General features: G+C 39.6%; 1 protein-coding gene across 1 annotated transcript; it reads left to right on the top strand.

Annotated features, from left to right (window-relative positions):
• The first annotated feature begins 361 nt into the window (after positions 1 to 361).
• TMED5 (transmembrane p24 trafficking protein 5) lies at positions 362 to 9,154 on the top strand. The gene is made up of 4 exons (XM_080349250.1): positions 362 to 582; positions 2,878 to 2,975; positions 3,593 to 3,776; positions 6,157 to 9,154. Exons 1-4 carry the CDS (start codon positions 391 to 393, stop codon positions 6,373 to 6,375), a joined length of 693 nt encoding a protein of 230 aa, XP_080205376.1. The 5' UTR covers positions 362 to 390; the 3' UTR covers positions 6,376 to 9,154.
• Positions 9,155 to 14,771: the final 5,617 nt, after the last annotated feature.

The raw sequence follows: 14,771 nt of genomic DNA, 5'->3' as shown, positions 1-14,771 counted from the left end.
GCCTCCCGCCCGGCGGCCCGCAGGGAAGGGAGCGGCGGGAAGGGGCCGTACCTCAGCCTGAGGAGAGCCGCCGGGAGGGCCCCGGGCCCGGCCTCACCCGCTTCAAACAGCGCGGGCACCGGCGGCCGGCACCACCCCGCCCCGCGCGGCCCACCGCGCACGCGCAGCCCCGCCCCCCGCGCACCGTGCGCAGCCGCCGCGACCGCACCGGGGAGGCGGAAGCGCCGCTGGAGCGGAGGCAAACCCGCCCCCGCCTCCCCGCCGCGGTGCACTGTGGGCGGTGGGGAGCGGCGCTGTCGGGGCTGCGATTGGGCAGCGGCGCGGGGGGCGGGGCGGGCAGGGTCCGCCCTTCGCTCGCTCCGCGCCGGCGGGAGGGAGGGCGGGAGCGCGATGGGCCGGTCGCTGTTGCCGTGGCCGCGGCTGCTGCTGCCGCTCGGGTGCCTGGCGCTGCTCCTGCCGCCCCGCGCCGCGGAGTTCAGCCCCTCCCTGGACAGCGACTTCACGTTCACGCTCCCCGCCGGCCGCAAGGAGTGCTTCTACCAGCCCATGCGCAAGGAGGCCTCGCTGGAGCTGGAGTACCAGGTGGGGCGGGGCCGGCCGCGGTCTCCCTGGGGAGGCGAGGGGCCTCCCGGCCAAGCAGCTTTGGAGGGCGCCGCATCCTGTCACGGTGGCCTCGCTGCCTTTCCCGGGCCGTGGGCGGTGCTGGGCGGTTCGGCTGCCGGTTCCTTTTACGTAGGCGAGGGTGCCCCGGCGGCGGCACCGCCCGCCCCTGCTGCCGGCAGCCCGGCCCGGCCCTCCCCGCGGCTCTTCGCTGCGCTCCTCCAGCGGCGGCCCCGCCGCCTTCCCCGGGGCGCTGCCCGGCGGCCGCCCCGCTGCCCGCGGTGCTGGGCGCCGCTGCTGGTCCGCGCTGCCGGTGCACACCGCTGAAAACTCTGTCTCTGCGAGAACAAAAATACTTTAGCAACTTAACAAAAAATTCTAGTAGATTTTATTTTTTTTTTCTTTGTAAGATCTCAGGGTGCCGTCCTTTAGAACGGCAAGGAGGTAGAAAGCTGATGGCTGTGACCTTGTGCAGTGGCTCTAAAGCACCAACAGAATTGACGGTGATGCACAAACCCTCACCTATCTTTGTGTTGATATTAAACACCTTTTATCTCAATGATGAAAGTTTTTCAGAAAGTCTTATATAACAGACTTATTTAACAGACTAACATTAAAGTCTTGATGCCCTTCTTGGGAAGAGCAGAGTTCCCCAAATACCTCGGGGAAAGATCTCGGCCTTTTTTTTTTCTTTTTTTCTTTCCTTAAAATAAAGACCTTTTTCAGTAGAACAGGCACAGTGAGAGAAGCTGCACTGAATATTTTCCCATCCTGCTACTGTGCCTCAGAGTTGTCTGGGATCTGTCTTACCCACCTGCTTTTTTCCTCTGTGCTTCCCAACTAAAAATACAATGCTTGATTATTTTCTAGTTATTGTTACACGCAGAACTGAACAAGAAAGATGGAGGTGTTCAAGCTTTGTTCAGAGCCTTGGCTAAGAAATACAGAAGTTTATTTTGCACCAACAAAGTAGGGCTTTCTTTTAATCATAATAAAAAAATGTTTCAGAGAGAACCAACGTGTATAACAGTGAACTTATATCTACTCGGGCGTAAATTTCGCAGCACAGCTGCAAACAGTAGCAATTCATCTTTATATTTGAATGTGTACAAATGGACCTCTGTATGTTACTGGAAATATATATTTATTTTGTACTTAATTATCCTGAATTCTTAGTGGCTAAAACGTAGGAATATTTAACAGAGATGCAGGTCGTTCTCCAAAGACATAGTGCAATAAACACAGATATAAAGTTTTGTTTAGCCCTAAAGGTATATCACTATGTATGGTTTTTAATTTGATCAGCTGTTAGCTACTAATTGTCATCGTCCTTTCCCTTTTTTGGTACATCTCCAGTGTCACTTTGAGTCGGTGTAAACTTTGCCCTCAGTTTCTGCAGGAGCAGACCACTATACTCAAATAGCTCACTGGAAAACAAGCAAACAAAAAAATCCCCTAGCATGGGCCTTAGTAATGTCATAAAAATGATCCCACTCTGCCCCCTTATGCAGTTACTGCTTTCCCTATAGAGAATTCCTACAACACAACCAATGTGGTGATACAACTGTAGTCTGTTATACAGTTAAAGCAGCACAGCTTTGTAATACTGTATACACTTATGATCAGCTTAGGAAGCTAAATAACTTGAATTCCCTCTCCCTTTGGGAAGTGAGAATGCCCTGGGAGAATTCAGACATTAAACCTGCATTAAAAAGTGAAAATATCTGTGGTACAGCTTGGATTGCCATGAGTCTGCTCCTGTCATCTACACTGTTAATTCACACAATAAAAGATCTTGGGGATGACACGGCATAGGTTGTGTTCTTGTACAAATATATACGTGCATATACATAAATGTGACATCTTTGTTATACGGTTTCTTCTCTACCACTGGACCTAGCACTGGTACTTACCCATCGATGATAGCTGCCAGAGAAATGCTCGATTTAGCCATCTGTTGGTGTTCTTACAGGTTGTCCAACCCTGCCTGTTGATAAAATTGTGTGCAGCCTTAAAAACCATTAGGGAAAGGTTCAGTATAATCCAGCCTAGCATGATTAGATCATATTTAGTTTAAGATTTTAAATGGCTAAAATGCTTTTGGGTTGAACCAGTTTTTCACCTGTTTCCAATTAACTTGGTGTGAACTCAGATTCAGGTTTCAGATTCTGTGTCAGTTCCCTTACCTAAAAACGTTTGCCTTGCATAAAAATGTTGCCATCAGCAATGCAAACAGGAATTTCACTGGCTGGAAGCTTGTTTTTCTTTATTTCACAGGTTCTAGATGGAGCAGGATTAGATGTTGATTTTCATCTACTGTCTCCAAAAGGTGAAACTCTAGTTTTTGAGGAAAGAAAATCAGATGGAGTTCATACGTAAGTTTAAAATCTTCAAACTTAAAAAGTACTTTATGTAAAACTTCTGTTTTCTTTAACAAATGTAACTAAAATAAAGGTTGAATACTTTTTATTCCTTAGTTTACAAAAGACTTTCTAATAGGACAGTTTGAGAATACCCATTACCTTTTGATAAACACTGAGTACTTTTTACATGGATTTTATCATGAAGTGAAGGATATTTTTGTTTTAATGATAGCTGTTAATGGTCAGTGAACAAAAATAATTATTGTGGAGCTGAAAAAGGTCTCTGCATTTAGTAATATCAAAATATCTTGTAGGTCATCTAAATAATAAGCTGAAAAGTCCTGTATTTTTTCCAGTCTCCTATCAACATATGTAATAATTATTGTAAATGTACTATAAAGTATAAGAATTCCACTCATATTATAGCTTTTTTGTCATGATTAACAGTGATTCAAACTCCTGATAAAGGCAAATGAAAGTAAAGTGCTGTTTTAAGCCTTTAGAGTCAGTGAGATTGTTTTGCTCTGTCTGCAATCTGTAATATGTCTTTAGAGTTCTTATTTTCATATGAAAAGGTTATCCAGCACAAAACTGTAGTTAATTTGATTATATTTTGCTTTTATACACAGGGTGGAAACAGAAGATGGCGATTACATGTTCTGCTTTGACAACACATTCAGTACAATTTCTGAAAAGGTGATTTTCTTTGAACTGATTCTGGACAATATGGGAGAAGATGGAGAAGATCAGGAAGATTGGAAGAAGTATGTTACGGGCACGGATCTCCTAGATATGAAACTGGAAGACATTTTGGTTAGTATTTGATCTTTAATTCTTTTGAATGGAAGAACCTTTTTAAAAACCCCTCAGTGTCATTTAGCCATTCTGCCTTGGTCTGGTGGTGCGTCATCCTGGAAATTATTCCATTTCCATATATTGCTTTTACTGACACATGAAGCCCCGCACTGTGGATCTCCTGCTTCCACACAGAAGCTTGACAGTATTTTCAGAAAGACCCTGTGATCAGCAAGAAGAAACTGCATAGCACTCAGTCACTCTGTTTCCAATCCAGTTTCTCTTATTCCTTCTGCTGAAATGGGGCATTTTTCCCTAGCAGCAATGAAATGCATATTTATAATATTAACATAGTGCTTAATCTCAACAGTGTAGTTGGAATCACTGCGTAGATTTTTATCATGTGTTTGAAAATAAAGTACTGGCTCAGACTCTTCTTCCCACCTTTGCAGAAGGGCTCCAAATAGCATGTGGATTCATATTTCTATCTTCAGTAATTTATACATTATTTTGTTTGGTTTTTTTCCCCCAACATTTTTATTTCCATCTTTTCAAACTAGTAAACAGGGCAGGAGTTAATCTGTAGTCCACTGCAGGTTCATTCCTGCAGACACTCTATGAATGGTAACATTTGCTTCAACTGTACGCAGACCCCATTTTTTGTAGGATGAAGACTATTGCTGACTCAAAGCTTTTATTTCCTTTCACAATCATTAAATATTGAGATTACTTTAGAAACAGAGGATTATTTGGTGGTGTTAGTGCTTGGTAGGATGCAGTAGGCTATCATTTGTTTGCTCATAGCTGCAGACAAACAAACAAAAAACCCAAGCCACCATGCACAAACACTTAATGAAGACACTGGTGTAGAGAATGACATTGTTTGTATTGTGTTTCTTGTAGTAAACAAAATGCAGGTTTTTAAAACAACAGAGTTAATGTTTAAGATCTTTTGTAGGGGTTCAATACACATTTAAATAGTTAAAACCAAATACGGCATCTGAAAAGCTGGCCAGATCTTTAAAATTGGCATTTAGACAATGAGAAAAAACCAAAGTTTATAGGGGAAATTGTAAAGAAAATCCCTCTCACACTAATCTCCATAAATATTTGAATGGATTTGATAGCTTTTTGGGTACATATTGGTATCTCTTCCAAAGAGAAAAAAAAGGGGGGGGGGGGGGGCAGAACTTGTCTTTATTTGAGGTCCTTGCAGATATTATAAAGTAGGTAATATTTGTAAAGTTACCATTAGTCTTATTTTTAAAGCTCTTTTATGGTGTTGATGTTCCTTATTGTGTAATATATGAACTTTAGTATCACCATAAAATTATTTGGCTTCCAAAAATAGCTCTTTTGAAATATTTGCGAAATATGCAATAGAGGAAATGTCCATGGAGAAAATGTTACTGCTGGGTTTAGCTTTTTTTTTTTCTTTTTTTAAATGTATAGCTTCCTGTTAGTGCACACATTACTCTTCTCACTAAGAGTTACTTCAGGGTCCAAAATTATATCAAGAACATAAGTCAGCACTTCGTGAGATGAGCTTTTAGGTTGTGACTATTATGCGGTAGATTAAACATTAATAGATCATAGCATCAGTTGTTTACTTTGTAAATGCAGCATAAGGAGTGGATGTTGAGCTGCTGTTGTGGTCACAGTGTTCACGTATTTCCTCTGGTTCCCAGAGACACAGTGCACATCCTTTGATTTATTACTGAAATTCTGTCAAAGGTGAAGTGGCAGTTTATAGCCACCACAGGGAAAGCATAAAATAAGATAGAAATATAAGATTATTGTTCTAATTTTCTTTTGCTACAACTAGAGTCCTCATGGTAGTTTGCATTAAAGTGCCTTCATTTGATTATCCAGCAGGAAAAAATATCCTATATTTGCCTGCAGCTCTGTACCTCGCTTAGAGACTCCCGTAGAGATCACTGCTTTTTACTTGTGTGAATACCTGGAATCACAGTTCCAAGGTACATGGCTTATTAAAACAAACAAACACAAACTATTTTAGGTTTAATTTCTGTCTCACTTCCCTAGTCTGTTAAAGTGAAAAAACAAATTGCAGGGTGTTTCAAAAAGATGGACCCAATTTCAAAGCAGTGTGGTTTCAAATTTGGTCCATCTTTTTGAAACACGCCATACTAGAGAACCTTAATCCTATGTTAATTAAGCCTTTTTAGGTGATACACAATACACAAGCTAGACAAGTTAATGAAAATTCTGTGATGAGGTATATATTTTAAAGTGAAATTAACTGTCCACTTGGCAAGAACTTAGATTATAGGTAGTAACACAGTATTGATATTTTATGTGTTGCAAGCTATACATTTAATTAAATGTTTTTTGTTGTTTTTTTTTCTTCTACAAATATTCTTTTGTTACTTATCAGGAATCCATCAACAGTGTCAAAGCCAGATTAAGCAAAAGTGTCCAGATACAGACCCTGCTGAGAGCATTTGAAGCTCGTGATCGAAATATCCAAGAAAGCAACTTTGACCGAGTGAATTTCTGGTCCATGGTCAACCTGGGAGTAATGGTGGTGGTATCAGCGGTTCAGGTTTACATGCTGAAGAGTCTCTTTGAAGAGAAGAGGAAAAGTAGAACTTAACATTCAGTATGACCATAATATAATGGGAGAGGGGAAGCAATAAACTACCACAGTAAAGAAAAAAAAGAAAACATGACCTTTCAGATTGTTTTGAACAGGCAGTAGACATCAGGTTTTCAATTCATGGTGGGCTTTTTAGTTATTTTGGGGTTTTTTTTAACATGAACAGAAGGCCTTGCCCCCAAGCTCTTCCATTTTTGCAAGTGCTACTAACTATTTTTTTGTACTTGTAGCATTTGTTAATGACTAACTTCTGCAAAGTGCACAGGATGCTTGGTGCATATGCAAGGTAATGTTAATACCGCCTTTTTTTCGTGTTCACATAAGACTTCAAATGGTAACTTAGACATTGGTTTATTTGTTAAACATTGAGTGAATTGACATGTGCCTAAGTGTTTACAGGGGTGGTCTGTAGTTACTGTCCCTTATCTTCAAAGTTACATGATTTTTAAAATCCTCAGCTTCTGTTGTATGGCATCATGGAGAAACACTGGGCTAACATGTAAGAACAAAATGGCAACTCTCTTTATATACGGATGACTAACATTAGCACTTTAAATAAGCACAGTCAATGTGATAGAGTCAGTGTTGAAAAGAATTGGAGAAAATAGGTGCAATTCCTGTTCATAAATCTTTCTGTCCTGTAGTTGTACAGCCCTATTTTCCTTTTTGACTGTCACATGAGATTCAAGAGACAGTGACCATATGATACACAAAGAAATGCACACAGACCTTGAATTATGCTTTGCAAACTTTTAGTTACTGTAACCTCATGTAATAGATAATTTTCCAATAACTGATTTCCATATTATTCTTTCCCTTTCCTAAAGGGGGGGTGTCACAGTATGTGAAAACATTATCTGCACATTAATTTTTGTAAGCTCAAAATCCCTCTTATTTGCCAACTTATTTTTTATTTGTTTTTGTCTACTACATCAAAGACTAACATAGCAGTTAATAGGGTGACTTACACAGGCATGAAAAACCAAAGCTGTTCACCTAAGCTTTCCCTTTTTGCTGTCCCTCCTAAGTCTTTGAGCTGTGCAAGTACAGTGCAGTATTTTCCTGTCTGGCTCTTTATATGAGTAAGTCATGAATTACACGAACAATAAATACAAGCTTCAAATTTTAGGCTCAACTGAATATGTAATATCACTTAACTAAGCAAAGCTTATCCTCAGATCAGCAATTTGTAATTTCTAGACAAAGTGGCTTTTAAGAATGTAGTGAGGGTATTTTTGCCAAATTGAGAGAACTTTTGCCAAAACCCCAGTGTGCAAGAATTAACGTTTACTAGTTCAAAGTTAGTCATTTTTACAATGTGCCAAGTCACTGACATTTCCTGTATAAATGTGTTAAACTACATTTTGTCACATTAAAAAAAAAAACAAAACTTTCTTTAAAGAAAAAACAACCCACTTTTTTAAAAAAAAGTATATGTATTAGTGTTCTGCCAGTCATTGGGTCATCTGGGTATGAACAGCAGAATTACAACTTTGAGACTTTCTGTGATTAAAAATGATTTTATGGAGATAAAACAGGGTCAATAGCTGCATGAAGAAACACTTTGTTCAAGTGAAGCAGATGCTAGCAAGTGCTACAGTACATAGAAACAGCACTTCAGCTTTAACTTCAGACAATGGGACATAGCAATAATATTTCTAAATAGTTTTTATAAGCAGATGTATTATTCCTCACAGAATTTGCTATAGAGAGCTCTGAATGCTCAAAGGCTGTTGAGCTACCTTTTTTTTTTTTTCAGCAAAGCTTTGTCCAAAGTAAGATTGTTTTTCTTTATGGTTCTGGGTATTTTCTTTTCCCACATGCTGCTTTTGATACTGAACTGCCTGGAACTAGAAAGCTTATGTCTGTGATCAGGACAAGTCTAGGAAAAGTCAATTCTTCCTGCTAGAGTGGCAAATAATATTTTTCTGCCATTTCCCTGGACATCTCCCAGTACCAATATACCACATATCTACATGAGGGCATAAGCCAAAGCTTACCGAAGTCTACTTGCAAGGTTTTGATCAGGTTCCTTCAAGACAGGCAAATAAGATTCTTAGGGCTGCGCCCTATTCGCTAGAAGAAAGAGGAGAGCGATCTTCCCTTGCACCACCATGAGCGTGGTGCCACAAACCATCTGCAAAACGCTGAACCAGCTCTGTGAAGCTGCCACTAAGACATCTACCTCTCACAGCAAAGCAACTAGATTGCAGCTTAGACCTCCACCAGGTGAGCTCTGCCAAGTTTTGCAAGGGCACCTCAGGGGATTTGGTTCCCCAGCTGCTCTGCTGGCTCCCTGACTGTGGTTATAAAGCCGGTGGCGAAACAGCCTGGGGTATTAGCTTAAGCTGCTAATGAATGCAGACTTCTGATCAAAGGCACAAGACTGAACTGCAGCGGTTTCTCGGATTACACATAGCAGGCTCTGCTAGAAGGAAAATAACAAAGCAATTGGCAGCGGAGTTCATCTGGAAGAAATTATTATTTTGCAACCAAGAGCTCTGTATTTTCTCCCCATTCAAGGTTCTTTACAGAAAATGAAATGGAATAACTAGAAGGCTAACAGTGCTTTGACTTTGGCAGCTGGAATATGTTTATAAAAGGTGAACAATTTGGCATTTCAACTTGCAGTTAAATAAAATTTCATTAGGATTTTGAAGAGTAGATTGTTTTTGATTGTATAAAATTTACAGAGGAGAATATACTTTTTTCTTAATGGACTTTTTATTCAGAATTAAATGTTTTAAGACTTGCAGGTGTTGAATAAAATTATGCAAAACTGAAATTTTCAATAAATAAAGTTCAAACCTGTGTTTGTGTTTATTTTATAACAAAGGAAGAATGTTTTATCTATGAATGCTGCAAAAGATCAAGGATACTAAGCTAACACGCACTTATAGTAATGCAGCTTTTAAATTTCTTCCTCATGCAGCATTCAAATCCTGTTCTTACTGTAACCCAAAAATCAACTTTATCAGTGCAAATAACTGAAGATTTACATAGGTGTCAGATCAGAATGACACCAACGTCCAATCTTTGTAACAGAAAATACACTTAGTTTTGCAGTTATCAGATGCATGGCAGGTACAAACCTTTCTTTCCCCCCCCCCCAATATTTGCACCTTAATACTTCTATTCCATATGGCACCTGCAGCTTATTAAGCAGAACAGCATAGCTCCCGGTTAGGCAGACCATAAGATTAGGAACAGTTGCAGAAGGGATAGCAGGTACTGTCTTGAACAAAATTATTGTAGCGGTCAATAATATTACTGAGACTTGTAGAGTTCTGCATTCAAAACAAGAGACAATAAGACTCTCAGGCCAGCCTAAATCAAGATAGTTTGGTATTAAATCAGCACCTGTAAGTTTGGGAAACTGTTTGTCTAGGTGAGTGTTACTTGTTAGTAACTAAGTCCAAAGTTTCTCACCTCAAAAAAACCCAAAAGTAAAGTATCCCAAGGAACAGATTAAGGGAATTTGTAAACTTGTGATACCACAGAAAGACAGCAGCAAGTAATGACTGAGCTCCAAAAACACTTCACTGCTCTAACCCAGTGGGCATCTGTCCTCACAAACTCACTCTAAAAAGGATTTTACAGAAGGTACTTTATCTGCTGATGTTTGCTGCTGAAAAATAAATTTTTAAAACTCTTCTCATAGTCTCATGCGACTTATGTACCGCTGTTAGTTGGAAATGCACAAACAGGTATACAAGTTACAATAACATATCAAGACAATCTGATGACCTGTTGAGTGCTTCCAGTAATTCTTACATTTTTCTCCTCTAAAGAAACAATTTCACGATGTATTTTCATTTCTGATTTGGTATAACAAACACATTAAAAACATAGGGAAAAACAGAAGGAAAACAGGAAACTAATATCACAGAATATCAAACTCTAGCAATTAACAATGCCGTTACTATGATTACTAATATGTAATAATTTCACGTTCTTCTTAAGAGAATATGGAAGATCCTGAGACTGAAAGCTCAGAACTTTGGAGCAGTTTTTCCAGCTTTACCGACTAATGCACATGACAAATCCAAGCTTGTTTACCATTTCATAAGACTTCTGAGAAACCTGGGCCGGCCCGGAAGCCTGCAAACTACATTGTTCCAATAATGAAACAGGAACTTCCTTCTCGTACTGTGTATGAAGTAGATAAAATAAAATACCAAGGTACAATGTTATGCTGCCAGATTGTGTAATTAATGGTAGAAGAAACAGTGGTTTGACTTGAAAAGGTACACATGCAGTGAAAACTCTCCAAAGCCATTTTGGATAGACATGAGAAACACCTGCAGAAGTTCCCTTTCTTGGTCCCTCAACCGTGACAGGAGACACCATCTGCCTTACCTTCTACAGACCATGCGCCCCTCGGACTGGCCCGAGCCCACGGCAGCACCTCCTGTGCCCGCAGAGCGGCATTGCCTGTTCAGTCAGCTCCTTTGGCGGGCTGCAGCACTATCCCGGGAGTACAGGACCACGTGGTACGGTGGCACCACTACATTAAAAATCTTACTCCATCAGCCACAGCAATTACAGTTTTTTTCCCTTTCCTGAGTATTTTTAAAATAAATACTTACATGGCAATCTGTCCTAAGACTCATTATCCCCAACAGTTACTTAAGACAGCCTGGGACCAAGTAGATTGAGCTATATCTGATGCCTTTAAAAACTAACAGTTCCTGTGCCTTCCCTACAAGAACAATTCTCTTTGAGATTGTTTAATGTCAAAACTTACCAACTTTTGGCACAGGCAGGAAACATGCAGCTTTAGTTACCGCTGAGAAATGGCTTATGTTAACCCCTTCCTTTCCCTAGCTTTCTCCTTGCTGCAGTAATATCCTACCACAGGAACTCACTATTTGGACAGGAGGAACGCCACCACAGAGGGGAGAAAGCACCACATTCATAAATTCTTGCAGAACAAATAGAAAGCTATATGCCTTATTTTATGATTTTGTTTTCAAAACCAACAGTTTACTTTGCGTACCTGTTGATTTTTGTCACAAATAAAGACAAATAAAATGGTTAAAAAAAAAAAATAATTAAAATACAATAGTAAACACACCTAGACCGCTGAACTTACACCAGAAGCACCTAAACAGCATCATCTTCTCTCATGCTTTCAATTGCTATAGTTGAGGACAGTTAATGAGATTTGGAACTGACCCAGCTCAGAAGTCCCTTTCTTCCCTTAGAGCATGACGAGTTTCTAGAAACAAGATATCCTCCATTCTCCATCTGCTACCTGCCAAATTGGAACACAGATGTTTAAGGAAGGCATAGAGCTGCCAAGAAGAGTTCTAAAAGCACATATCTGTAGTCTGTATCTTTGACATTATGTTAAAGGACCTGACATTAACCATTTGATTAAGGACATTTTTCTATTATGCTGGAGGATTTCAGGGAGTGGTAAATATCAAAGTCTTAAGTTGAAAAATACTTATGACAGTCTATACCAAAAGCTTCAGTCAATTCCAGCAATTCCAGTTCCAAACAGTTACTGAGAAGACTCTTGATCGCATTCTCTGGACAGGAAGAGGGCAGACCCAGCCCCTAGAACTGATGCTGCCTGTCCTGACACCATTCTTCCCGTCACTTCTCTCCTACAAGCTGGCACCACAAGACGGGGAAGAAGAAGTTGGCTCAGGGGCCAAGCGGCTGAACAAGTAGGAGTTCTAAAGCTTCAGCACTTACCTCTGAATGACCAGCATGCAGGTAAGCACCTACGATACCTTGACTCATTACCACAGCAGGAAATGCACAGGAGGAAAGAAGGCAATGATTGAATTAGCAAATTATATATATATATTTTACAGCCCAAAAGCTGGTTTTAATGAACATTTCATAGCCCATTTAAACTTCCTTAAAAACTAATGATTTCCATTGTAAATAAATACATCCAAGTTGTTTCTCATTGTATTACCTGGACTTGTGTATTTCTACACATAAGTACACACATTACATATATTTATATATATGTACTTTCCTGCAACAAGCCAGTCAGTCTCCCTAGCCAGTTTGTCAGAAAGGAGAGTTCTGAGTGTGGATTTTGTAAAACAAGCAGTACTTTCCCTAATAAAGGGAAATCCTCCATTGTTACCTTAATCAATTCTTAGTTTTACCTTATAGTCTCACCCTTTTTAAGCTCACCTTTTCCTCCTGCTGCCACTATGAAAATATCTTAAGATCCTACAGCCTGAAAACCTTCCCAATCATTCATTATTTCTCTTCCCCTGAATTTCCAACCACTGCTTATCATTCTCTAGGATTTTACTATCTCAGCTATCATGCAAACAATTCGTGAAGCTACAAATACCGAGTTAGAGCAAGCAGGCAAAACACAAAGTAGGCAACCTGATTAGTGCCCATGAACATGTACACAGCAAAACAGTAACTATCGCACTGGATAATGACAGGAGTGAAAGCAATAATCGCAACAGTATTGTGAATATTCATTTAGGAATGGCAGAGCACAAATGAAGTACTTTGAAATGGTGCTTATAAAATGACAAACTTTATTTAGAGAAAGATAGAGCTATTAAGTAGCTTCTTGCTACAAAACAGGTTTTGAAGCAAGTGAGCTTATTAGAGTAAAACTGCAGATATCAAGATCACAAGTTAATGCCACCAGACTGGACATGAAGACTAGGAAACAAAACCACATGGAAGTCAATTAATGCCAAACACAATATAGCTGATGATGCAAAGATTAAAGAATATTTCCAATTTAGAAGCTGGAAACATAAATTAGAACAAGTGAAAAGAAATATACACTGGTAAAATAATGTCAGTGAACAAATTAGGAGAAAGAGGATATGAACTATATGAGCTACAACAGTATTTTAAAAACTAGGATCTGCAAGGCAAAATATCTTTGTATCAATGAAAATGGGAACAACCGTTGATGTTATGGTATATGGATCTCAATGCTGGAATATGAAAAAACTTGAAAAAAAATAGCAGAGGTGAGCTACCTGAGAAGAATATTAAGGGATTCAGAAATTAAAAACAGAAAAAAATAATTGTGACAATACAAAATTCTTCTGTTTCATTGTTGCTGAACAACAGAAGCAAAAGATTAGCAAAAGCATCGAATTCCAAGTCCATTCTCAGACTGTGCACAGCTTCTACTCATCTTTTGCTTCTCTTTCTATTGTCCTGCACTACCTTTCCTGGAAGACAGTCATTCCCCTTTCAACTTTCTGCAGGGACTTCAAAGGAGTCTCCTCCTCCACCTTTCTCTCTTTTATACCTCACCCATAGATGATCCAATTTACAAAAAAAGAAATCAGCTTTTCTGTAAACTTTAGTTTGACAACTTGGGATTTTTTTTCCTCATGCATTTCAAAAAAATGCAGTAACTGGGATCTCAATAGATCTGACACCTCCACACGGATGTTTAGGTGGCAGCTGAAGTTCAGCATCAAACACAACTCACCATCCCAAACCCTTTTCTGCATTTCTAGAAAACACCTTTTTCTGCCATCATACCCTTAACTGCAGCATTACTTTTCATTCAGGCAGATGTGAGGGAACCAGAGAAGTGACCCAATTTCAAGCCTGAAAGTGTTACCTGCACAGCATTTGCAAGATTCATCCTCTTCCCTCTGTGCACAGAACTGATGCTGCTGCCCAGCTCATCCTTGTCACTACGTCCTGACTATTGCTCCATCTCCAGCCTTGGCATGTTCCATCTCAATTCACCAATTTCCTTTTAAAATATAACACTAAAGATCACTTTAGCAGGATGTTCCAAAGGCACGACTATTTTTCTATTTATCCACCTTCCCCCCATGCTCTAAGTCATATCATTCAAGGCCTTTTTCAGTTCATTTCTGTCTTCACAATAAAGTAAAATACTGACCTTCATTTCACAGATCACACAGAGATTTTTCAAAATTCCTTTGTAATCTCAAAGTATCTGTTATGCATAGAAAAGCATAGCTTTTATTCAAAATTCCTTTTGAACTTTTTGTTGAGAACAATGATTTGACAAGAAGTTTGCTGTGACAATTATTTTACAATTCCGATCAGTAATGAGCCATTATTTCTTTGCTGTCTTGTTCATGTGATGCCTAGATACAATCACCTACCTAAATACCACTGTAACACAAATAATATATATGGAAAAATATTAAATCTGATACACACAGAAATGCTTCTAAAGCAGTGACCACAATGAAGTTGAATTACATATATTTACACACATGCATACATACAATGATCGAGCCGTACCAAAATGAAATCCTTACATACAGCAACATTTGTATTTTTCCTTTAGAGACTCCATTACTACATACAATGAAATTCACATCAAATGAGAGAAAGGCATTTGTAGGTGTGCTTGAATTACTACTCTAGCTGTATCTTCAGCAGCACTA

The sequence above is a fragment of the Nesoenas mayeri genome (assembly GCF_963082525.1).
Source record: "Nesoenas mayeri genome assembly, chromosome: 8".
Lineage (NCBI taxonomy): Eukaryota > Metazoa > Chordata > Aves > Columbiformes > Columbidae > Nesoenas > Nesoenas mayeri.
Note: the sequence above shows the minus strand (reverse complement) of the source record. Positions and strands in the feature narration are given on the sequence as shown.

Bases quoted from the DNA above. Each gene is read 5' to 3' on its own strand.
- TMED5 (XM_080349250.1), top strand. From the start codon at position 391: ATGGGCCGGTCGCTGTTGCCGTGGCCGCGGCTGCTGCTGCCGCTCGGG. The intron at 583-2,877 runs GTGGGGCGGGGC...TTTATTTCACAG, and splicing joins CGCTGGAGCTGGAGTACCAG to GTTCTAGATGGAGCAGGATT. The intron at 3,777-6,156 runs GTTAGTATTTGA...GTTACTTATCAG, and splicing joins TGAAACTGGAAGACATTTTG to GAATCCATCAACAGTGTCAA.